This window comes from Globicephala melas, chromosome 6 (assembly GCF_963455315.2).
Source record: "Globicephala melas chromosome 6, mGloMel1.2, whole genome shotgun sequence".
In the NCBI taxonomy this organism is placed as follows: domain Eukaryota; kingdom Metazoa; phylum Chordata; class Mammalia; order Artiodactyla; family Delphinidae; genus Globicephala; species Globicephala melas.
The window spans coordinates 87,706,788-87,731,998 of record NC_083319.1 but is presented as its reverse complement, the minus strand read 5'-3'; the positions used below and the strand labels follow the sequence as shown (position 1 = coordinate 87,731,998).

At 43.0% G+C, this 25,211-nt stretch overlaps 1 protein-coding gene across 9 annotated transcripts in view; it reads left to right on the top strand.

Moving 5' to 3' along the window:
* Nucleotides 1-17,161, top strand: part of CDC14B (cell division cycle 14B) — a 101,721-nt gene extending 84,560 nt beyond the window's left edge. For 3 of the 9 annotated variants that reach the window (XM_030832895.2, XM_060301121.1, XM_030832902.2), the window contains 2 exons: nucleotides 8,446-8,562; nucleotides 13,468-17,161. In XM_030832895.2, coding sequence (XP_030688755.2) covers nucleotides 8,446-8,562; nucleotides 13,468-13,504 — 154 coding nt within the window. In that variant the 3' untranslated portion in view covers nucleotides 13,505-17,161. Of the gene's footprint in view, nucleotides 1-8,445; nucleotides 8,563-13,103 lie in introns of all 9 variants that reach the window. The other 6 variants (XM_030832893.2, XM_060301119.1, XM_030832894.2 and 3 more) reach the window with 4 other exon arrangements.
* Nucleotides 17,162-25,211: the final 8,050 nt, after the last annotated feature.

Genomic DNA, 25,211 nt, shown 5'->3' with positions numbered 1-25,211 from the left:
AATCTCATGGAATGTACAGGATTGTTAGAAAGATATGTAGAATCAAAAACTTGACCATTGTACTTTTTTTTGCGGGGGGGCGGTGCTGGTACACAGGCCTCTCACTGTTGTGGCCTCTCCCATTGCGGAGCACAGGCTCCGGACACGCAGGCTCAGCGGCCATGGCTCACGGGCCCAGCCGCTCCACGGCATGTGGGATCTTCCCGGACCGGGGCACGAACCCGTGTCCCCTGCATCGGCAGGCGGACTCTCAACCACTGCGCCACCAGGGAAGCCCTCTAGGGTATTCTTTAGTAGATGCTCCCACCTATACCAATGGATTCTTTCCTTCTAGTACCTTTCATTGTGGGGTGGGTGTCAAATTTTGCACCGCCCCCCTTTTTTGGTGATGGAGATAGGTCATCTTAGTATTCAGTAAGCATCTTGTAATATGGCAGGGAACTATGACATAGTAAATGGTTATGGCAGAGAAGACCAGGCCTTTTTAATTAAAAGTAGTTCTTCACTGGTATCTTCTCATAATCTTAAAATCCAAAGTAGAATTACACTTAAGGGATGTGTCATCATGGGCCACTACCTTGGGAGATTCTTAAAAGACCCAAAGTAAAGGAATGAGTTTTCCAAAATAAAATGGCATGTGAATGAAAGGCATCAGTATTGATATAGGCATTAATTAAGCATTCTCTTTGCTATTTAGTTGTGCATTCAATCAACTAGAATGCTTTAAATAATTTATTTAATTCCAAATGCCATTTTGTTTTTAATTTCATTATAAGTCTTCATTTAAGGTCTTAATGTTCTTTATTTTTTTAGTTACTATTTTTTAAATTAGTTTATTTTTAATTTATTTTATCTTTGACCATGTTGGGTCTTCATTGTTGCACGTGGGCTTTCTCTAGTTGCGGCAAGCGGGGGCTACTCTTCCTTGCGGTGCTCGGGCTCTAGGCGCACGGGCTTCAGTAGTTGTGGCACACGGGCTCAGTAGTTGTGGCGCACGGGCATAGTTGCTCCACGACATGTGGGATCTTCCTGGAGCAGGGCTCAAACCCGTGTCCCCTGCATTGGCAAGCGGATTCTTAACCACTGCGCCACCAGGGAAGCCCTTAATGGTTCTTTCTATTTAGAAATAGTATGGTCCCTCCAAATAATCATTCTGAACCCAATTTTAGACAGGAGGAAACAGCTAGTGCCTTAGAGCAGTGCTTCTCAAACTTCAGTGTGCATTTGAGTCTCCTGGGAAGCTTGTTAAAATGCAGATAATGATCAGTGGGTCTTCGGTACCATCTGATTCTGCATTTCTGGCAAGCTTCCAGGTGTTAAAAGATGCTACTGGTCCAGGGACCACACTTGGAATCACAAGCCCTAGAAGGTGGATGATTTTGTGGGCTGCTTTTAGTCATGTCCAGGTTTTTTGTTCTGTTTTTAAGAATCTTCAGCATCAGTTTATTTCTCAATAGCTTGTTGCCTTCTGTTCAAAAGTCAAGCTGGGAGTCAGGGATGGGAATTCTGCTTAGTCAAAGGTTCTGGAGTTCGATAGGGCTTATAGGAAATTTTCTTTAGTTACTCTGAGTCTCTATCTTGTGAATATGTTTTATAAGAGTTCAAATCATTTGATGCTCCTTTCTAGAAAAATGAGACTATAAAAGTCTCTTCCATAGCTCATGGATTTGTGGAAACATAAAAGAAAACAATAAATGTAGACTAAAATTAGAAATATTGTTGGAAACCAGAAGATGACACTAGATGCTATGACATTTTTCTTGGTATGTGAGGTTCCCTGGGATGGTAGTTGATGGATGGCTAAATGATAGTAACTAGCAAAGACCAGTGGAGGAAAGACCAGCCTTTGTGCTCTCCATTTGCTTAGTTATCTATTTACACCCCACCTTACCCTAAAAGGAGTAAAGAACACTGGCCCTTTGCTCTGAAGCACTCTTGGCATTCTTGGCATGTGTTAAAACAATCTTCCTTTTTTTTTTTTTTTGGCCACGCCTTGCGGCTTGTGGGATCTTAGTTCCCCTATCAGGGGTCGAACCTGGGTTCTCAGCAGTGAAAGCATATTCCTAACCACTGGGACTGCCAGGGAATTCCCTAAAACAACCTTTTACTTGGTAAAACTTAAAAGAAAAAAAAAAAAGCTAGCTCCGGATTCCCTTTAATTGTAATTGTAATCCCCCAAACAATAGAATAGTCCCCAAACCACCCTCTTCCCATACACACAATTATGCGTAAACACCCTGAGAGATTTAAGATTAGTCACAGCAGATTTTCCTTCCTTCTCCTTCCTTATCCCTTCCTGCTTTTTCAGACCCTCTTTGCTGTTACAGTCTTCTCATTTTTGCTCTTATTTGTAGCTCTTTTGGCCCTAGAAGAGGAGGTCAACTGGAGATTTCCTTTCCTTCCCAAGTGTTTGTTGTGATTTTAGAAATATTTAAAAGTCCCCTGAGAGAGAGTTTACAGCAGCAGCTTGGGTTGAAAAATCTAAATTCAATTCCTGCCTCCTGATTTTGACCCATCTGTCAGCATGGACATGTTATTTTGCTTCACTGTTGGTACTTAGCCAAATGAAAATGTTAAGAGGGAAAGTTAATGAAAAATATATGAGTACTGGTGATTCTTAAAAGAAAGTTATAGTACATAAAGTAATCCAGTCATTGGTGTCTGTTTTACAGTCAATATTTGGGGAGAATTAAGTGTTAGAAATTGTAAAATTAGTAATTTTTTTTTTTTTGCGGTACGCGGGCCTCTCACTGTTGTGGCCTCTCCTGTTGCGGAGCACAGGCTCTGGACGCGCAGGCTTAGCGGCCATGGCTCACGGGCCCAGCCACTGCGCGGCATGTGGGATCTTCCCAGACCGGGGCACGAACCCGCGTCCCCTGCATCGGCAGGCGGACTCCCAACCACTGCACCACCAGGGAAGCCCAGTAAAATTAGTAATTTTGTCAGAGAGCTTGTCTGATCCTGACTATCATGAGGACAGGAAATTATGTAGCACCATGATCTTGAAGTGATCTTCAGGACATGATGGCAAGTATATTATTGTCTGTGCCAAAACAGATTGGGTAGATTTTGTAACTTCATCCATGCTGCCTATTTTTCTGCATTGTGCTGATGATTTCTGCTAGGTTTATTAGGGACAAAGGAAATGATGCATGAAGAGTGGAAGCGCATCCTATGGGAACAGGTAAAAATACAGATATAGTTAGCCTTGAAAATCCCTTAAAACCACCTTTAACAGTACAGTGTAGGTGGGTGTGTTTCATCATTGAAAAATAATTCTCACGCCAGGAGCTTTACTAGAGGAACAAATGAAAATTTATAAAGCAGAAACATGCCTGTGTCAGTTCAGGGCTTTTTTTTGTTTGTTTGTCTGGTTGGTTTTGCCTCCTTTTTCTCTGTGATTTGCTTTTCTGTGTGCATATTACGCTTTTTGAAGAATTTCAATCGCATAGCTATGACTCTCATTTCAGTATCATACAATTAAGTTAACGTGGGGTAGTTATCCAACTAGAGATTGGATCTAGTCTTTCTTTACCAAATATCAAATCGGTTTAAAACTGAAGACAGCATTTTTTTCCAACGTAAAATGGCAAAATTTGATCCCTGTTTCCTGTTCCTTTGCATCGCAGGGTATCTAAATTTCACACGTGGCTTTATTTATTTATTATTTTATTTATTTTGGCTTCCCAATTTGAACATCTGTTCTTTCCCCTTCACCCCTTTCCAGATGTTCCCTAGCTGTGCTGACCTCTGCACTGTGTAGTGTTGTCATCTGGTGGATTGTTTGTGACTACATTCTCCCCATCCTGCTATTCTGTCTCGATGGTTTAAGAACACAGTAGCCATCAGGACCCTTGACAGATAGCTGCTGTGTAAGTGTCCCATTCCACTTCTCTACTAGCGCTCACCTCTGGTGTCCAGTGTGTTTCTCATGATGCATGTTTTTCTCACTATCAGCTCTTCTAGCTTTGTTGATTTGCCTTTTTTCAAAGGTTCTTATTCTGAATCTTTGCACTTCATGGGTTGGTGGCAGGGAAGGAAGTCTTCTCTGTTACTTTCATATCAGGGATATTAAAAGTAACACGCTTCGTTTGGGATGTGCTTACTCTTAACAGATTTTTTGAAATAGCGATTTATGATGACAATGACGTAGTTTCTTTTTCTTATCAAAAATGTATAGTTAGTTTGGGGTAATTGGAGTGGTTTTCTTTCAGTCAGTTGTCTGTACAACTTTCCTGTTTTCTAGAGTAAATATTGTTAATATATCCTTTCCAATCTAGCAAAAAGAATTTTCCCGCTGGTTTTCTGCTGTTAGTAAAGACTTTATTTTGTAGCCATGAGGTCTAGTGAGCATTGCATCCTTTTTCACCTCTGATTCTGCCATTGTACACGGTGCTCTCTCAGCAGGCACCTGCTTCCCTAATAAATATTCTGTCTTGAATATGCAGAATTTTCTCCTCTTCCTTGTTTCACTTCCTCCCCTTTAGGGAATACAGTTAAGTATAGTTTTCAACACTTGGTGTTGAATGAAAATAGGAAAGCAGAGAAAACTGGAGTCCTTTGTTTATGTTTGTGTTTCCACATGACAGTCACTGTGCTCCTTTTTCCTTCCCACTTTCCTCCTTTCCCAAAAGTAACCAGAATGCTTTTATTAGGTTAATAGAGGCAGAATTTGTATTCTCTTGATATCTTTCATCATTAAATGAATACCTTCACAGTGAAGAGACTCCTTTTCTGCAGAAGAATGTGACAAGAAGCTTTCCCGGGAACATCATGTTAAGACCAAGAGCACAGAAAGGAGGGTGTATCCTGTGAGACTGTGGTTCACCATTACCCTCTTATGTCTAGGCTGCATTCTTTTTTTCTCTGAAACATTTTCTTTAGCTCAAATTTTAAGAATTTCTTGTCTTGTTCCAACTTGGACTTGGGGGTTATAAAGGAATACAAAAGTGCCTTCTAGGATCTCCTCCAAAGTAAAATTCCATTGCAACCAACTCTAGTACTTTGTGGTTCATTGAATGTTTTCAAATGGCTAGAAAAGATTTAAAAAACTAGCAGATGCCATTCTTTTCAAAATTAAGGAAAAGCTGCTTAACATGAACCTATATATGACATTTTAAAAAAATCTTATTAATAACAAGCTTATTACATAGGCACATATACTATGTTTCTGATACGGATTATCCCTTTAGATGTTTTGTTCCTTTACTTCTTTTACTGAGCCTAGATGTCACACATTTGGACTCAGGGCCGTCACACACTGCATAGATTTATCCTTCTCAAACTATTCCGAGTGGCAATTTCAAACAGGCGGAGTCATTGCTAATGATGTTTGGGCGCTTCATGATTGTATTATTTTTTACAGGGTACGTTTAAAAAATGGTCTCTATCAGCCTCTTTTCTTTTTCATATTCTATGTAAGACATAACGTTTTTTGTTATTACTGACATTTGCCATTGTATTTCTAGCCCAAAGCAGAGTATTCACTTTAGCCTGCCCTGATTAATTTGGAATTTACAGAAACAAAAGCTTTCAACAATAACAATAATGTGAACAGATATAATCCTTAGAATTATCCTTTGAGGTGACTACTCATGGGCACTGTTGTTGACATTCACCTCTGTTGGCTGATGATGTAGCTTGCCTGATAGGTTGTTTCCTGGCATGCCTGGAGAGCTTCCCTATAACAGCACTTCACACGCTGCTTCAGACCTTTTAGACAGTGGGAAAAGCATCTCTGCAGGTTGCAGGGCCTCAGGCCCATCATGTTGCAGGCTCTTTTTGTATCAGTGGTGGACAACCAGCGTAAATAGTGCATGGCTGCGCTGATGGCTTCTCTTCTTGGAATGAACATTTATTTTCAAAGTACTCTGTGACTTGATAGGTGAGAGACCTGGCTTTTCAATTTTTTGCTTTGCCTCAAGTTGCAGATATCTTTGTATCCAAAATCGGAAAATATTGGGCCTCAAAAGATACTGCAGAGAAGAAAACGAACTCTAGTATGGGCAAGAGATAGAAGGTAGGACTGAGGGTTCTATCAGGAAAAGATGGAAAGGAGAAATGACATTTGCTAAATGTTGTCCTGCAGAGCCGCGTGATTGGCCTAGTGTGCAAGGTGGGGGGTAGTGAGTTCCCACATCCCTGTGGCAGAGTGACTACTTCACACGTTTACTAGCTTCACCCACCTTAGGGTGTTAACTTGTAGGATATCTCAGGTAATAACTAAGTGTAGTTGCTGTGTTTCCTTCGCACTTTATTGATGCATAACCTACAGATGTAATAACTGCTCTGTTTTTAATGTAAATAACTGGTGACCTGAATCTTTGCTGATGAGATTAATGCATTCCAAATTTCTAGCATGCTCTCATTTTCAAAATTGCACCTAAATTATTAGCTATTAATAGTATATTACTTCACATGAATTGTTTCCACTAATTTTATAGAGAAATAAGTACTTTTAAAAAGATGTTTCCTATCAGCCTAAAATATGATTTAGCAGTAATTTCTTGTTTTGAATAGTATTTAAACATAATAGCTAACTTAAGAAATCAGGAGGTAAATTTCCTAAGCAGGCAATGTATATTGGCTCTTGTTTTTTCCCTCATATTAATGATTTTACAGTGTGATGGTTGATACTTTTGACCCTAAGTGGCCTCAAATTATTTGAAAAGTAGTTTTTGTATTTCAAAAAAAAGCCAACAGGAGTCTCATTTTCTCCATTTGTAAAACATGGAGATAAAATTCATGAGCCTCACTGAGTGGGTGAGAGCCCTCGGGACAGTAGTGGCAGCACCAAGCCCTGGGCCTGGGCCTTAGAAATAGCCATGGAAGCATTGCAGTTGGTTTCCGTTTTGTTTTGTTTTTTTAAATGAAAAATTCTAGATTCACATTCTTAACAAAGACAACTAAGTATTTCCTCTTCACTTTACACAATCAGAAAGAATTTAAAAATAAATCCTTGTTTTCAAGGAGAGAATTTATATGCCAGGGCAGTTGGTACTACCTCTTCGATAATATAATTATGTCTGCATATACATTTTCTATTTTGTTAAAACAGTCAGCATTTAGGATGATAAAACTTTATCAGAAATCCTGAATCAAGCATTGGCTCATTTACCCAGGATCAGTTTCCCTCAGTGAGATTGAAGGCCTGATTCATAAGGCTTTCAGAAATGTTTCTTGGATAAAGAGAAACAGCTAGGCTAGGAGTTCCCCTCCCTCAGCCTTCTACTCCTCTCCCCCAGATGGCTCGAAAACTACTGACCTCCAGACTTCTGCTCTGGTGCAGTACAACCCATTGTTTTTTTAATGATGAGAAGTTAGTATTTTACTAAATGTTGAATATCCTATGGTTTGAGTAATATTAAGATTATAAGAATTTACTACATTTTAAGGACCTGGCTTTGGTTATTAACTAATGTGGTGTTAACACAGGCATAGGAGGTAGGACTGGCTGCTAGTTCGTTGTAATGGTTTCTTTTTACGCATGAGCTGGGTTCTCATAAGTTGTTGTTGGCTATCTCACCTTTATGTTTGGATATGAGAGGAGAAAGCTTTTTAAAGTATTTTCTCTCACAGATAAATAAAAGTTGAGTATATGTAAATGTGTATGTATGCAGTTCAGTGTTTTAGTCATTATCTCTTGAAGAAAAGAATTGCTTGTAAAATTTTTTGGTGTTTTCTGCTGTTGTCCCTCTGACAATTCAGTGAGGAATTTTAAAACACCCTCTACTTATGAACAGGTATTCTGTGTGGGCTTTATCTGAGGGTGTTCTTTCTGATTCATGAATTTGCCTCCTGGGCAGTCTACTCCCATAGGTCTCAGTTCCTTGAGATATCTAGAGTTTAATGAAATCAAGTTTTACAAAATTTAAACAGCTTCACTTTAATGGTACTGGGTGACTTTGTAAGTGGTTGTAAGCCAGCCCAAAAAATTCTGTTTGAACATACTTTTAAAATTTGAAATGTTATAAAAAATTACTGTTGATTTGATGTCAATTGCTTGTACTTCCAGCTCTGAAGAGTGAATACTGTATATATATTTATATTCGTAGTCTTTAGAATTTGGGATTTTTAAATGATTTCTTGTTTTCATGACTAGAATTCTGAGAATTTATTTTTACTTTGGGGCACAAAAATTTGTCTTACTGATTGATTTCTTTGGTGTGGGAATCGCTTGACATGCCAGGTCATTTCATTTTCCAAAAGCAAAGTTCTTTGTTTATCTTTGTGTAAACCTTCATAGGGAAATGAGATGCTTTATTTCAAAAGACCTTGATGTAAAAGTGTGTTTCAGATTTTTTTTTTTTGGCAAATGTGCTTATGGAAAATCCTGTCCGTTCTCAAGAAAATAGTTTGCACTAAAGTGCAAAAATGCCTTCCTCTGTCAAGTATTTGCAAATCGCTTCAGTGAATATAATGTTATCTTTTTCCAACTGTTTTCAGAGTAATTCTTCAGTCCAGTGTTCAGAGCTGTAAAACATCTGAACCTAACATTTCTGGCAGTGCAGGCATTACTAAAAGAACCACCAGATCTGCTTCAAGAAAAAGCAGTTTTAAAAGGTGAGAAAAGAATCCTACTCTTCTGAAATGTTCTAAGCATTGGTTTTCCAGTTTAATCTTCTGGAGATAGAAATGAAGACAGGAGAAAGCAGAGTCCCTGTGGTAGGAAATTAATCAAAAATGTTTCACTTGTTCATCATCTAAGAAAATCTGGACCATTTTAATTTGGGATTTTGTTTTGTTTTGTTTACAGAGGTGATTCTCAACACTGGAAATGTGGTCTCTGGGTCATGATATGGGAAAGTTGAGAATGCTGTACTTCTAAGTTCTTAAATTAAGAACTTCCAAAGCTCTCTGTCAGGACTTGGAGGAAGTCTTTCTGTCTGTATATCAGATCCATCATAATTGTTGGAGAATTAGTTGTAAATAAGTGTGATGGTGGAAAAATGAGAACTCCCGTGAGTTTGGGATCCTTCTTTACCTAGCGACTATCCTCTTGGCCACAGTCTCTATATACCCAAGGGCGCTAGCCTTTTCACTTTCTGGCCCAGCATCTTTCACTTCCTTCATTAATAGAGGCTTTCACAAAAAATTGGACATGTTCTGTGACCAAATCCATTACTCACCATTGTTTTTGGATGTTTATCATGAACTGAGACATTTCATTTTTAACATATTCCAAAAACAGATCCCCATTTAGGGGAGAGCAGTTTGCCCACTTCCTATCATCTCAGGAGGCATAGGCAGGCAGGCACCTTTTTTGTGTTTGTGTATCTTTGCCTTGAGCTGGCAACCCGTGCGGTCCTGAGCATGACAGTACCGTGCTCAGGGCACAGTGTTGTCTTATAGAGACCACGAGCAAGCTGAAGATAATCTGAACCAGACTTTAAAACGTCCTTCACAGTTTTCCTTGCTTCTTTTTGGCTTCCCTGCCCTCAGATCTTTGAGGCTTTGGGCCTGCGTTGACCTTCAGTGCTAAGGTAGTCTCCGGTGCAGTCCCACGGCAGCCTGTGTGTCCTGAGGGACTCACTGACAATCTAGAGGGCTCTGTGTGTTTAGCTTTTGTAAGGAACTGTTCCATTCCGCCACTCTCCTTCTTTGCTGATTCTTTTGTACAGTTTTACTACAATCTTTTACGTGTCAGAGAACGTGATAGTGCCTCAATACAAGTATTTGAGAATTGGGCACTGACTCCTGATTTTAGGGTTTAAAACTTTTCATTAGAAAGGTATCAAATATTCATACTCTTTGTACTCTCATTCACTGAGAAGAATATTAGAGAAATACTGACAGAAAGTCAGATTTAGGTACATTATAACATAATATCAGAAATGTTATTTATAATAGTAAGAAATCGGAAATGATTGATGAATTCTGCCAAATGAATTGCGAGTCATGTTTTCAAAGGAAAGTTAATGACCTGGGTTAATGGCTCACGGAGCAATAAGTGAAAAGGGCTACACGTAAAAATTATGAAATATTGCTCTAATTTTGTAAATGTAAAATAGACTTTATATATATGTGTGTGTGTGTAAAAGTGTATAGGTGTGTAAATATTTATAAGCTTAAATATTTATAGATGTGGACATTTCTGTTGGGTTGGCCAAAAAGTGCGTTCGGGTTTTTCCGTAACATCTTACCAAAACACCCAAAAGAACTTTGTGGCCAATCCAATATATATGTAGAGAAGTAAGATAAAGGAAAAATATGCCGTAACACTAACAGCTCTTCCGGTTGGTAGGGCATTTGGGGATTTTTTTTCTTTTTTTCTAACTTTTCTACAGTAAATGAGGGGAAATGCGAGTTTTTTTAACTTTGACACGTTTATGGAAATTAAATTATTAAAAATTCAAATAAAGGGCCTGCTGTTGATGATAGTTAGACATGTTTTGAATGGACATATTCTTTTCAGACTTTTATCACAGCCGGGTGTGTTTTGCACATTTAATTCTGCTCTCTGCTTTTCTGGATGGCGCTCTGCAGGTTTCAGAGGAGTTGGCTAGAGTCCTGGAGCCGGGACTGCACTTGCCTGGTCATACCACGTTCCTCTTAGGGTGTGGCCGTATGGCAGTTTTTCCATCTAGGTCTTGTCTAGTGATCTAAACTTGTGCTTCTCAGCAGAGGTGGTTCCTGATTGCGGTGAGCATCTGCCTGAGGTCCCTGGACTTGTTGCTTTGAGGGCTCTAAAGTAGAGTTCAGACTGAATACCTTGACCAAATATTGAAATGGCCCAAGGAAAGCAGTTTTCAGGCATTTGGGATAGTGCTGAAAACCAAAAAAACTTCTTTTAAATTCTGAAATGGACTTTCAGAGATTTGGAGGGGCGAAGAAGTAAAACAACGAGAGTTAATTGGGCTTCACAGTGCTTTTAACCATGCCCTCCATGCCAGGTCTCCCTTACCTCTTTCTGGGCTTTGACCTGTATTGGCATCACCTTAACTGTGACCACATACAGCTCACCAGAGAAAGGCAAATACGTTATGCACAGGTCCCATTCCCTGCTTCTAGGAAATAACGGGAGTCAGCACCCAAGCTGTAGCCTGAAGTTTTTGTCCTATGGGATAGTATTCGTTTGTGGTTGGAGGGTAGTGAGAGAATTAACACAATTGTACATAATCTGATTCAGGACAAAATAATATGAGCTAAGATTGTTGAGTAATTTTAAAGTATTGAATAGAAATCTTTTCTTTGAACAGCAGTACACACACACGCGCGCGCGCACACACACACAAAATAGTACACCATTTTTGCACCATTTCCGTGTACATTCATAAACACTTGCAAGGCGCCAGGGTTGCCAGTCTGCTGTTATTCCCATTTGTGAGGGCTTCTCTCTTGCAGGTTGATGTTGTTTGTACGTCATCATCATCATCTCTATTGAGCCGTAGAGCTTGCCCTTTCATTTCCATGTTCTATTCTACTCTTTGAGGCTTTCCAGGATGAAGACCTCACCGACATTCACTTTCCATTGTTTTGGCTCTTTTGATTTTTGACAGTTTACTGAGAGGCTTTACATCTTGGAAGAACTTTTCCACAAACATGTTAAAAGAACAGTTATTTGGAGACTGAAAAAATATGAGTTGTGGGGAAGAATTGCCACCATGTTTCTCTCATGGCAGGTGACTGATTATTCTCCCATGTATCCATTGAACATTAGCCACATCTAAGCTTATATCGTGGGTGACAAGCTCTGCTCTGGCACAGCTGTGGCAGTTCAGGCACGGAAACACTGGAGTGTCTGGTGGCGGATGGGGTGCTGAGAGGAGCCTGTGTAGCACCTTCCTCATCCCCTTTCTTAAGTCCAGAGAAGTAAATTAATGGGCTTCTACACCTCCCACTTCCTGTTAGAGCTAGAAACCCATTTTAATGTTTCTGTTTTAATAATTAATCCACTGAAGAACCAGCTAAATAGAATTGGCCCATTTTTCAGTGTTGTTGTATCAACTCTGAAGGGCTCCCTGAGAATGAGTCTCGAACGTTTCATCATCGAGCCCCCGATTGAGAACCTGTAGCCACCTCATTTGATGTCATTCAATTCGGTTCATGTCTGTACCCTGCTCACCCATTGAGTGCATGTTTCTGTAAGCTTATACTGTTTCTTTGGGGCAGTCTTTTGTTTCTTTTTTTAAAAAAAATATAACTTCATTTGTTTTCTAAGAAAACTGTCATGTATAAGTGCCTTTTTTATTCCAAGTTGCATCATTGGGAACCATCACTTTCTGCTCCACCTGCCAAACCAAACAATGTTCATTGCTTTGGGGCATTTTGTACCTAATTATTCATAGTTTGGAGGAAGATAAACGCTCAGGCTCGCTCTTCAGCCTCTGAAACCAGGAGTCTCTTCACAAGCCCTTCAGTTGGCGTAACTACATTTAGGACTTTGGCTTTTTAAGTCTTCTCATTTGTGACGTTTGCCATCATCATACCTGTCACTGCTTCTTCTTCCTTAGAGTCTCAGATCTCAGTGTCTGTTCCATCACCTCTGGGCTTTAGTTCTTTGTCATTGCCATTATGTTTAAAAACTATATCACTGTCGAAGCCCCAGAATGTTGTATCTAAGTACTCTTTTATGCTGGTTACCTCTGTTCCTTTAAAATATTAATCTCCCTTTGAAATTTCAGATACTTTCCCTCTTGGCTCCACCAACTAACCTGGACCTTTATACTCAGTTCTCTATTGGGGTCTCGGAAAACTAAATGTTTGATTCGGATGAGCTGCTCTGATAGAGCACCGTTATCATCATCCAAGTGAGGGTCACCTCCAGATTGGAATTGGTTTCTCTCTTTTCTTTTGCTTTAGTTGTTCTCTGAAAGTTGCTATTTAGTTGAAAGTTAAAGTGATCAGTTGGGGAAGGAAAGAAAGGAGGTAGGGTGAAGCTCAATGTAGGTCCATTATTCACGAACAGAAGAGGGTCGGCGGCTGTCCCCTTGCAGCTGTGCAGCAGTGCGGAGCAAGGTGGGAGCAGGTGCGGGGTGCCTGCTGCGCTCTGCTAAACTGGAAACTGCGTGCTGTGCCCCAGCTTTTTCTGTGACCGACTTCTGGCTTTGGAAATAATCAAGTAACACTTCTTTATCTTTTCATTCTTTCCACTTTTCCCACAGCCTGATTCCTCAGAGGGAAAGAAGGAAAAGGAATGCTTTGCAACAAATGCCCTTCATGGCATTATGGTACTCTCATTGCTCGGCCGCTTTTGCACTCCCTTCTTTTTTTATTGTTTTTCTATTGTTTTTTAATTTTTTGCAGAACTGAACCTTTTTCTGCTCTGCCTCTTCTCTCCTGTTTGTCTTTACTTTATGGTTGATATTGTACTGTCTTTTCCAAAGTATCTGTCATTGAAGAATTATACAAAGTGTATACTTTTTAGCATGTCAATATTTTTATTATGTTGCCTTCCTTGTCTTTGATAACTACATATGGGACACTTAAAAGCCTTCATGGTAAAATCCTTTTTTTTTTCCCCTGTAGTCCCTCCATTTCAAGGACTAAAACAGTCTTGCGTTAAGTAAAAACCTGTGACCAGAACTTGAAGGAAGACTCTAGGAACAGAAAACTACAACGCGACTTTAGCACAATTTATTTGGAAACAAAACAGAATTGCAAAAGCCTTAGCTGCTTTCCACCTAAGAAGTTTATTCAATGAAGAAAATGTCCACTGGAATTTAAATAACTACATGAGTTTGGGTACAAGTGAATGACTTGAAGAGGGCCCAACTCTCCTTCTATAGAAATGTCTTTAACAAAAAAAGCTGTTGTAAATTAGTCTCAGGTGTAAATATCAAAGCCCTCTGTTATCAGGAGAGCTGACTAGTCTGTGTGGTGCACGTGTGTCCCTGTGATGGCAATCAGTTTAGCTGCTGGCCTTCAGAAGAATTGAGGGTCTGATGGAGGTTTTTTACTTATTTATTTGCTGTTCACCCTGTGTCAGAATTTATAAAGATAAAACAAGCATTACTGAAATGGTACTTTCTGTAATTTGATACTATTTGGTTTAATCATCTTCACTTTAGTATTTGTAATACTGTTATAATGTTAACTCTGTCAAGTACCCAAGCTGCTTGTCTTCCACCAAAGAGTGCTTTACTAACAAGAATCTGTGAAAACCACATTTGAAGGCTGTTGCATGTTGCGGTACTTTGGTAACCTAAAACTTTCAAGAGAATGTTAATAGTAGCTTTAGAAGACTCAGGAGGAGAAACTGGCTTCAGAGTTGGAAGACTGTTGTTAAGTCATTCGTTTGTCATTTCGGGACTGAAGAATGCCAAGGCTGCCCACTATTTGGTTGCCCAGTCATACAAATTAAAATCATATTTCCTTCCATGCAGGAAAAAACCCCACACTGTTGGTGTTTCCCCTGGAAACAGTGATCCCAAATAATGGTGACTTTTTAAAAAAGTTACTTTGTTAGGGTCTTTCTCTGTAGCATTGTGGATTTTTTTTGTTATGTGAATGACCTAAGGCCATTCACACACCCTTTGGTTTCAGTGACAGTTATTCGTATCTGGATTTCAGTAGTTTGTAAATAAGAAACTCACTGTTGCCTTTGGTTAGGGAATACAACTAATAACTCTTTGCAGAGTGCCTTCTCCCCTCAACCCCACAGAAACACAGCAGAGTCTGTAAAAACAATCACAAAACAGAATTTATTTGCTGCTAAAAAAAAAAAAAAAGTGGGTCCCAAAAGAAAAAAACATTTGTAATCATCTTGGTTACCTCCATAAGAAGTGAATGGTTTAGTTATTGCTAACCAGTGATTGCCTGTCCTAGTCTGGAGAATGGGGAGATGATACAATATTAAAGGCAAAATGCCTTCACGTTATAAGATGAATGAATCAGGTCAGTAGGCCATTCCATTTTTAAAAAGCTGCCTTTTTAATACAAATATGAAGAATAAGGAGTGGTTGGAATAAACAGATTCAAGTCTGCTAATGCAGAAAGTAATTAGAAGCCGGTGGATCTATTTTGGTATTTACTCTCGGAGTAAATTGTAAGGTTGCCTAGTTTTGAGGGGAGATGGAAGATGCCATTGTTTTCGGCCAAACGAGCATTTGTTTGAGGTGCTCCTCATTGGGCACCATGAGGGCCATGCCAGCTTTTTTCTGAGGACTAGACCTCAGAAAAACAGTGTTTTTCTATCCCTGGAAGTTCATAAATATAAAGACCTACTTACCTGAGGGAAGACAGCTCTTCATCAAGCTTTGAGTGGGAGGGGAAACCTTCTGTTTGCTGTGTTGGTCTGGGAGATGATACTAAATATTGAAGCTGTGCCCAGGCGTTAAACACTGAATTCTCAGGGCAACTCTTCTTCCCTTTATACTTTGAAAGGCCATCTCCTGCATAAACAATCCCGGTAGTTGTGAAAATCAAACTTCCGTCTGAACCGTTCTTGCTGGTCAGAACAAGTAAACGTGCCGTCACCCTCACAGTGAATAAGCCATTTGGTGTCTCTTGGGCTTCAATGTACCTTTCGTTTTACAAATTGCCTTTTTGTGTGGCTGCTCAAGTGTCCAGCTAGAATTGCTGTCACTGTGGTTCTTTCTAAAAATCCTTGTATTTGACTCACTGAAATGAGTCATCGGGCTCACTGAAATGAGTCATCGCAAACTAGTCATTTGTTAAAGAAGCCTTCCTTGGAACACACAGTTTGGGATAGTGCTTCAGATGGATCGTATATAGCACGGTGTTAAATGTACTGGGGACATCTAGAATCTAGGAAGTCTCTGCATCTGATTGATGGAAAGTTCTTCCTGCTGTGAATAAAAGTAGACTCTTCCCCCGGCCCCCAACTGAAACTTTAACATACCCAAGAATCTTCTCAGATTCTCATTTTTAATTTGTTATAGAAGATCTTGTTGCTATGGAATATGAAACAGGGCATGTCAGATGGAGAGATTTCTTTAACTTCAGAGCCTTAAATAACTTTGAAAGTACACCAAGACAGTTTCCATTGGAATTAAAATTAGAAATGAATATTTTTAGGTGCCCTTGAAGCTTTCTGGGGACTCAAACCATCAAGAGTTAGGGACGGTCCAAAAGAAGGGTGGTCTGCCAAACTGGGTACCTAGACATATAGACAGACTTCCATTATGTAATGCTACAGAAAAACTAGAAATCCCTCTAACCTGTCGGTGAAGAGGGACGGATCCTGAGCAGTGCCTCACTAAAACAAGCAGCCTTACTTGTCAAGATGTAGCTGCATCTAAGCGGCCCGCCACTCTTCTAGTCTCCAGAATTTTTCTGCTGTGAACTCGATCCTCTGAGCCTGTCCCCCACCCACTTCCTTCCCTGCCCTCCTCCGCCTCTCACAGGGGTGATTTCTACCTCTTGGGCCCCGACAAGATTGAAGGAGTCCCCAAGTGTTCTCATGAGTCCTCAAGTGTCTCCCCTTGGGTGAACCGTTTGGACCATCTGGTGTTCTGGGCCGCGTCATGCCAAGAGCTCCGGGAGCCCTTCCCTTGCTTGACCAGTGGGCCTTGCGTTCCTTTGATGTTTGTCAGAAAGTGGCTGAGCTGCTTCTCTTCATACAGTTTTTAAAGTGATTATTGCATTTTGGAAAGCAGTGCTCATCACAAACAACTTTAAAAACATGTTTTCATTCTTTCCTAGTTCTTTCCCACCGAAACTGTCCTTGTGGGGCTAGCTGCTGCTCTTCCTTTTCTCCTAGATCTGAGTATTCGCCATGTCACTAAGTGGAAATACTACAGATGTGTTTAATTGACTGGACAGTTCACCTAATCTGTGTAGGAAATTACCTCCTTAATTGCCCAGTAGAATTAACTGTCAGCAGATATATTCATCTGATTATATTACTGCAGTTTTATATTAATGATTTGCAGACTTTTATCTAACCTGCACTCATGTATAGATTATTAAAACTTTTAAAATGTGACTGATTAATCAGTATTGGATCAATCGTTGTCTTGATTTTTTTTAATTAAAATGTATATTTCTAATCATATTTTATAAAGGTGAGAGAACTAGTTGAATGTTTATTTTCCTGAAGGTATTTTTAAGATAAAGCTTCATAATGGCGTGTAAACTTTGCATATCTATATAGTTTGATACATATTGTCACATTTGTGTATTGTAACTGGTTTTATACGAAATGTTGAATAGTGGAAATTGTATAATTATAATCATGTAATTAAAAGTATTAACCAAACAGCCTTCTGAGTTTTTAATTCACTTATCATTCTGAATCATGGTAGGCAGTATAAAGTGGATGTAACCCTCTGCAGTATTAGTTTGCTAGGACTGCTATATACCAAAATACTGTGATCTGGGAGGCTTCAACAACAGAAATTCATTTTCTTATAGTTCTGGAGGCTGGAAATCCAAGATCAGGGTGTCAGCAGGGTTGGTTTCTTCTGATGCCTCTCTCCTTGGCCTTTTCTCTGTGCCCTCCAGTCCCTGGTGTCCCTCTGTCTGTCCTCCGTTTCTTATAATACGAATCAGGTTGGATTAGGATCTATCCTAATGACCTCATTTTAACTTAATTACCTCTTTAAAGCCAGTGTCCCCAGATACAGTTAGTTACATTCTGAGGTAGTGGTAGAAGGGCTCCAACTTAAGAATTTGGGGGTATACAGTTTAGTCCATAACATCTTCCCCAGGATAAGACAGTAAGCAAGTGAGGGGGCTCCTGCTAAGAACGCATTCACACACACCCACTAACCAGCTCAGGCATGCAAAGGTTTGACTTTTCTGGAAACCGCTAAGGATAAGACACAAGTAAGTCAGGCCCTTGGAGTCTTGTAGGTTATATGCACCGTAGCCCCTTCATTTTGCCCGCCAAGGTCAGGATTAAAGTGCTGAGTAAAGGGCAGGACCAGTGCTAGAGCACTTCACATCCCAATGTGTAACCCAGGATGTCATCCACAGTGTTAATCACCTGCCTTCCCTGTTGGTCTCTTGTAGGGCGGAATCCTAAAAGACCTAGCTGCCCACACCATCATGCAGAGGTTGTGTCTAGGTTGTAGGAGTCTGTCAAGGAGTGCTGTCCAGTTCCCCCAAGGAACTTAGCTTTGATTTGTGCTAGGATATGAGTTTTCAAAGTACAAAGCAAAGGGATCTGTCTTCTCACCCCTATCCAAACTCCTCCTGCACACCACTACTCGCAAAGAGCGATTTCCAGGCTCTGCAGCGTCTGCCTGCCCCTCTATGGTTTACCCTGAGACCCGTGCTGAATCATGTACCCTCCTGCTGACCCACTGGAGCTCAGTTGGCATGGCCCAAGCAACTCAAGGTACATGAGAGTGTGAAAGGGGCAGGCTTGGCAGCAAGGCTCTGAGGCTTGCAAGGCTCTGGATGAAACCATAGGGCGTGTCTGTTTCTCGTGGGAGCAGCTGTGGCTTCCAGGACTGTGCAGCGTGGGCAACCAGCCTCTGAGACCCCGGCCCTGTAGATTCTTGGTCTCCTTCTCTGTTGTTGACCACTGTCCAGTTTTCATTTACCACGTGGACAATTTGCTAAATCCCTCTGCTTCTGTTTCTCAAGTAAAATGGGAATAAAGAGAATTCCCACCTTAACAGTTATAAGGAGAATTAAATGAGATAATACAGCATTTGGAAAGTGCTTAAAACAGCATTTGGCACACAGCTTTCAATAAATTAATTTTTTCATACATTTAAGGTAATTTTCTCTAGATAATTAGGTAAAGACCAATTATTTGATAGCAGATTATGGTCCCTCAGTATCCACTATTTTTGGTACCTGTAGCATAATTCCATGTAAGTATCATGGTGTAAGTTTTTAAAGAGGTCAGACTGTTTCGACTTCTGAGTCTCTTGAGAGTGGTTTGTTCAAGGCAGAGCAGGGGCATAGTTAAGTAGAAAAGGCCCCTTCCTGAGGCCCCATGAGTTTATTTAAATAGCAAGTTGATAATGGAAAGAGCAATTAGCAAGGTGCGTTCTAAAATGAGCTCTGCCGCTTATTCCGTGACTTGGGGATCCTTTATCTGCCTCTTGGCCCTCCCTTTGTTCATCCGTAAAATTGGACCAATAAACGCGTAGTGTTTGGATTAAGAGAGACCGAAGTATGCGATTGTGGCATAGCATGGGGCCCGGTGCCAGCGTGGAGCATAACATCCACCACTGCTTTCTCTTCTTCTGCCCGTGGGTCTTCAGTGCAGCTGTGGGTGCATTGGAAAGCCGTGTAGTGGGAGGAATTCTCCACAAATGTGATTTTTACCTTCTCTGCAATATGCCATGACTTCAATAACCGTTCTCTCCCCATTGTTGCCCATGTAGGTAGTTTCCAACCTCTTACCTTTATACCACTGCTTGAATATTCCCATATGTAAATTCTTCCCGGGTGGTGCTGCTTATTTTCTTGGGATAAATTCTTTAAAAAGGCATTTCTAGGTCAGGGATATGCAAAAGTTTATAGCTTTCGTTGTACAGTGCATCAAAAAGGAGCTTGGTGTCATTGTTTGGAACAGGGATTCTGGACCCAGACTGGGTGTAAACCTTTGCTCTGCTGCTTGTTAGCTGTGTGATTTGGGCCAGAGTGACAATATCTAATACGGTTGTATGAGGATTAAATGATTTGATATTTGCTGATTACTTAGAACAAGCACCTGGTACATACTAAGAGCCGTATATATTATGTTTAATTTAAAAATTAAAATATTAGCTTAATGCTCTTCAAAAGGACTATGATACATTCTGTGCTCCCTCTGTCCCCCATCAGCAGTTGTTGTGACACTGCTGAGCTGGTTCATTAACAGGAGGACACTGGCCCTAGGGCCATGGGTCGTGGTCACCATCACTCCCTGCTATATATTGTCCTACCTTTCAGCTGCCCCATTATTCAGATTCGGGGCATTTTGTCTTCTAAGTGGTTGGCATAGTACGCCCCTATGTTATATATAGTCTCACCATTTTCTCAGCTTATTGGAGAAGCACGTGGACTCTGGGATCCCCTTTCAGATTCCTCTGCAGATAACCCCAACTCCCTCAATGGGGAAGCTGGCCCAGTCCGTGTGCAATGGAGATCCTTCTGCGCTGCCCCTGAAGCATGTCTGGTCTCCTTGCCTTGTCTCTAACTGTGTCTCATTTCTTTGCTAGAAAGTCTGCATGACTTTGACATGCTTCCGGATGACGGGCGCTCTATCCACACTGAGGTGCCCAGGTAAGGAGGCCTCCTGCAGGTCGGGAGCCTGGCCTTGGCCCCTCTGATTCTTATAGTGGCCAAATATCATAGGTTAAATGAGGAGAGCTTTTGGGTGGGAATAGAAAGAGTGGGGGAGGTAGTGAGGTTTGTGCGTCGTTTTACTTGTAGAAAGACAATGGTTTCTCTTCATCGTGGGTTTGCTTCCCTGTGTAAAGCAAGATGATTTTTCAGGCAGACAGTTCTTCCTTGTGTAGGACTCCAGAGAATGCAGCCAGTCTGGCATTCCTTGCAAACCTACCCCCCCACCAACCTACTAAATGCCAGTCATGTCCCGGCTGTAGAGTAATCCAACCCCCCCGCCCCCCCCCCACACCATAGTTTCAGCCACCCTCAGGAGGCAGTGCTGCCCCCGGTTGGGAACTGCTGATTAGGTTCACAGTTTTACTTGTGATGTCACAGAAACAGCAGCAGATGCTCTTGGGACCCTGTAAAGTGAATATGGTTCTCCTGCCTCGTTCTGCTCTGGCCCAAGCCCCAGCTGGCAGAGGAAGGGGTCGGAGAAAAGGTTTCATCTGTATAGGAGGCAGCAGAGGCTAACCCTGGGTATAGGGCTCATGAGTATTCATGAGACTGGGGGACCCTGAGATTTTAGGCGGGGCCTTCCTGCCTGGCCCTGGCTTATCAGTGTAGCAGCCGTGGGGAGGTTGCCCATCCTGTTGTCTCCATCCCTGTGACGGGTCTGTTGTGACAGCTGGACAACACACGGAGTACCATAGGCAGACCCGTGATTGGCACGTCCTTAAGTGGCAGCTGAGCGTTCCCTCCACATTGGCAGGACAGGCGTGAGGGCAGGGAGCGTGATGGCTGGTGGCCACCCTAGCTCACTCCTGCTGTTGAGCCTGCTCTCTGGCCAGCCCCAGATTTGCCTTGTGGTTAACCAGGGAGTTTAGAGGATGAACCCTGGGGTCTTTTCTCCAGACAGCATAATAAACTAGTAACCCCCCTAAGACAGGTTCTGGTGTTGTAAGTCCAACTCTGTGTGTCTCCCACCTTTTCCAGCGATGGTTGGATGTCCTGGGCTGTAACCTTTCTAGACCGACTTTTAATCTGGCTCGGGATCCGCAGGGACTAGATCTTCAGCGGTTTCTCCTGGATACCACAGCGTCACCATCAGAGATTTTCTCAAGGTGCCGTTTAAACCTGTTTCCTCAGGCCCGTGCCTCAGAGTCACAGCAAAGGAGTTTTTGCCTCGTTCTTCCACTGGGTATGGAGATTTCAGCCCAAAGCCAGAGCTGGGACTTCCTGTAGGTGACCTGGGGGGATGACTGGGTTGGGGACATGACCAGGCTGGCACCCCCTCTGGTAGTGGTGCAATCCCGAGTCCAGGTCGACAGCATTCCTTGAACTTTCTTACGTTAGAGGTCCTTGTGACTATCTGATGGGAGTTGGTCCCTATGGCCCCCCCCAAAAGCAAAATTTTGAAGACTTCATAGACAGGCCCTCCATGGCATCACAGCATCCAGAGGTGCTGTTCACACAGGTGCAGTGTGAAGGGTGCCCCCTAGAGGTGTGCCGTGAAGGAGCCTATTCACCAGTCATCCCAACGCCCCCTTCTGGGCCTTCAGGATCCTCGGTGAAAACCCCTGAAGGATGTCTTTCCACCCTGGTCACAGGACCCTGGGTTGCCACTTCCTTCGCTGGGCCACCTGGGCTCTGCCTTTCTCCTGCTTCCGTTCTACCCACCGTCCTCTCCCTCTTACTGAACACTTGTCTGGCGTCCCCGCTCACTTCTACTCTCACTTCCCCTCACCACCAGAACACGTAGGTTCTGATCATTTTGCATTGCCAAGAATGTAGGCCTCACCTCAGGTGCTTTAAGTTTTCCTCCCTGTTGCTCTAATGCTGCTCCTATCTGAGCAGGTGCGTGAAGTGCAGACCAGAGCCCCCAGCACAGTTATGCGGGTGGTTCATCAAGGTGAGTGAGGTCCCCCGGGGCTGGGCAGTGCACACCTCTCTGGAGGTATCCTCGATGCCTCTGGCAGGGTGGCTGTTCTCGAGAAAATAGTTTTCCTATTTTCTGAGAACATTTGAGAACTCTCAGAGCCCCCTGAGGGACTTATGTGTAAGTTGATGCCACTCCATTCTCATGACAGGCGTTTCCCAACTCATAAATGACTGTGCTTCCAAGTCAGTCTTCTGAAATGGGGCCACATTTTGCGAAGAAACAAGGCAGCTGGTGCTCTCCCCACACTATGGGGCCACTTTTGCCCGTGGTAAAGCTGTGATGGGTTAGAGAACCTTTGTGGTTTGGTTGGGGAAAGTCCTATTGCCTTGGAGTCATGGGAAACCCATGGCCAAGGAAAAGGCTTTCCCAGAGCAGCAGGAGATGGGCAGAGGCCGCCTGGGCTAGCGGAGGCCCCTGGAGTGCTTCGGACCTCAGGCTCCATGAGGCCCCTGGGAGAGCCCAGCTTCTGCTCCTGTCTCCACCAGCGCCTTGCCGGCAGCCTTGAACCTGGTCTTGTGGCCTCTCAAGTCTTGGCATCTCCACCTGTGCAGGAGACCTAATAAAGCTTTCTAAGAGCACTTCAAATGTTTTCAGGAGAACGTGTCACAGTGTGGCATTGCCCTGAGCGCCACCTCACCACAGGGAGTGGCTAAGCATGGCAGCACACAGCCCCATGTGGTCCTTCGGGGCCCCCACAGAGGTCCATGTGTCCTCTGGCCTTTCCCTGTCTCTCTCGGAAGCTTTGTCAGAGGGACTAATCAATTAACTGGAAATTTCAGGAGTGTGTAGAAAGAACACAGCTTGGGCACCGAATCATCTTCTCACCCCATCCCTGCCCAAACACTAGCTAGGGAGCAAGGAAGACGAATGTCCCTTCCTGTTCCCTGACTGAAAAGTGATGAGACAATTACAGACCAGCACATAGCAGTTGCTCAAGAAATGCTTGTTTCCTCAGGTTACCCAGGCTCTGCAAAGAGGGTGGAGGGGGATCCTTCAGACTTAAAGGCCATTCAGGCGAAGGGCAGAGCCGTATTGTTAGGGGTGCATCCTTGGGCAGTGCTTCCTCTAAGTCAGGAGAGCGGCTCCTTTCAGAAGGAGGGGAGGCTGTGATGGGCATGGTCGCATGGACAGGCTTCTGGAGTTGGCTCCTTGACCTAGGTGGTGGTTACAACAAAGTTTTTGCACTTTTATCCGTGTTGTATTTTACAATAAAGATTTCTTTATTTTCTGCTTTTTTCCTTCCTCATTCTCCTTACTGCGTAAATACAGAGAGCCAGGCAGAGCCTTACACTTGGGACACGTTGTGGGCAGTGGTGCCGGCAACCCAAGTACCCGACTTCAGGCCGATGTCGGGAGGATGTGGAGGTGAGGAGGGCAGGACCCTGCAAACTGTTCAGCGTGTGATCCCCATGGAGGCTGAGGGTGGCAGCAGCAGCAGCAGTGAAAGGGAAGTGGGCAGATTTTTTTCTCAAAGTGAACCTCTGCTTGTCCTGCTGGGTCATGCTCTGCTGAGAGGGAGGGCAGCGTGGCTGTCTCCTGAATAGCTTAGAAGATGGTAGTTGTTTTCACTTTGAGGGCTGCCCTTTCCCAGCTTCTGAGACCCGGGTCCTGCTGCTCCGTAGGCCTTGCCAACACCACACATGGTGTGGTTCCAAAGGAGAAACAATGCCTTCACCTATGAAACACCTATGCCCTGGGCTGGCACGGAGGAGCGAGGGAACAGAGAAGGAAAGGACCTCAACTAGAAACCAGCACTAGAAAACGGGGTGCTTGCTGCGGCTTCTGTGGTTCTGAGGAGCCTGCCTTGCACGGGATGAAGATGTCAAATGCTTATCAGTAACATTAGTCTAAGGATGTACTTTTCAAAGTAGCCTGGCCAGACGTTCAAACCATCCAGTGCAAGGTTCCCAGCCAGGAGCAGCTTCTGCAGTGAGTCCGCCTCTTCCCAGACCCTGTCAGCTGTGTGACTTAGGTTTTCATTCCAGTCGAAGCAGGGCACCAAAACCTGTCAGGGGTCACACCTCCTCCTACTGATGCAGGTCCTGGGACCAGCTCATCCTCAGGAGCCCCGGCAGGGAGCGCCTGTATCAGAAGGGATCCAAGTCAGTCTTGGGGCTGGTACACCTGCCCTTGGAATTCAAACATGCTTGACCTCCCACTTTCCAAGAGAGTCTGTTAGGCTCACACGTTTTCTTTAATGGGGTTAGTTTGCTTAGTATTAAGGTTACCAGCCAGAAACGTGTCCTGCCTCATGACAACACGTCTACACCCAAGCACCTCAAAGGAGTCTCGCAAGGCACTGTCACGTGGAAGGCTCTGCCTTGTATATAGGTCCGAATACACAATCCTGCCTCCTGAGTTTCCCTACAGCACATCATGGATTTCCCCTGCCCTTTGCTTCTGCTCTGTCTTCTCTGGGGCCGGACTGTGGACAACCACATGACAGAAGCCTGACATTCATCTGCCCCACCAGATTGGCAAGAGGTAGTCCTGGTGAGCAAATGAAGACCTCTAGCGGGCTCAGAAACCGTCCCCTATTCCCCCAAACTTTTTCTGACCACAAGACCCGAGACTGCTCCGTCGTACGGGCATCCTCAATGTGTTTGGGAAGGATGCAGCGTTTGCAAATACATTAAATCCAGCGCAATGGGCTTGTCCATTGTTATTCACAACACTAAAGGGGATCTTCTTGAGAAGGATCTGTTTTGCCCATCTTCAAAGCCAGGGCAAGGCAAAAGGACTTAATGTGACACAGCTCAAGCCTGACGAGCAGTGACACATCTTCACGCTGCACCCGCTGACTATCACGGCTGAACACGACATTCACTCTCACAAGACTTCTCAGGTCAGGTACTCACGTTCACTGTGTCTTTTCCGGGGAGAGGGAGTCAAATGATTACCTTAGTACTCAGATTAATAACAAGAATCCAAAAGTAGGCTGTCAACCACAGGGAAGGTCCTTAACTGGCTTAACGTGGCCGAGGGTTCAGTGCTGATTATTCAACAAAGTATGAAATGACTCTTTCCGCTGTGGCCTTTTCCCACATTGTTCTCTCTTGACCTGGGTGTCACCAAAAGGATTCAGCTCTCTATA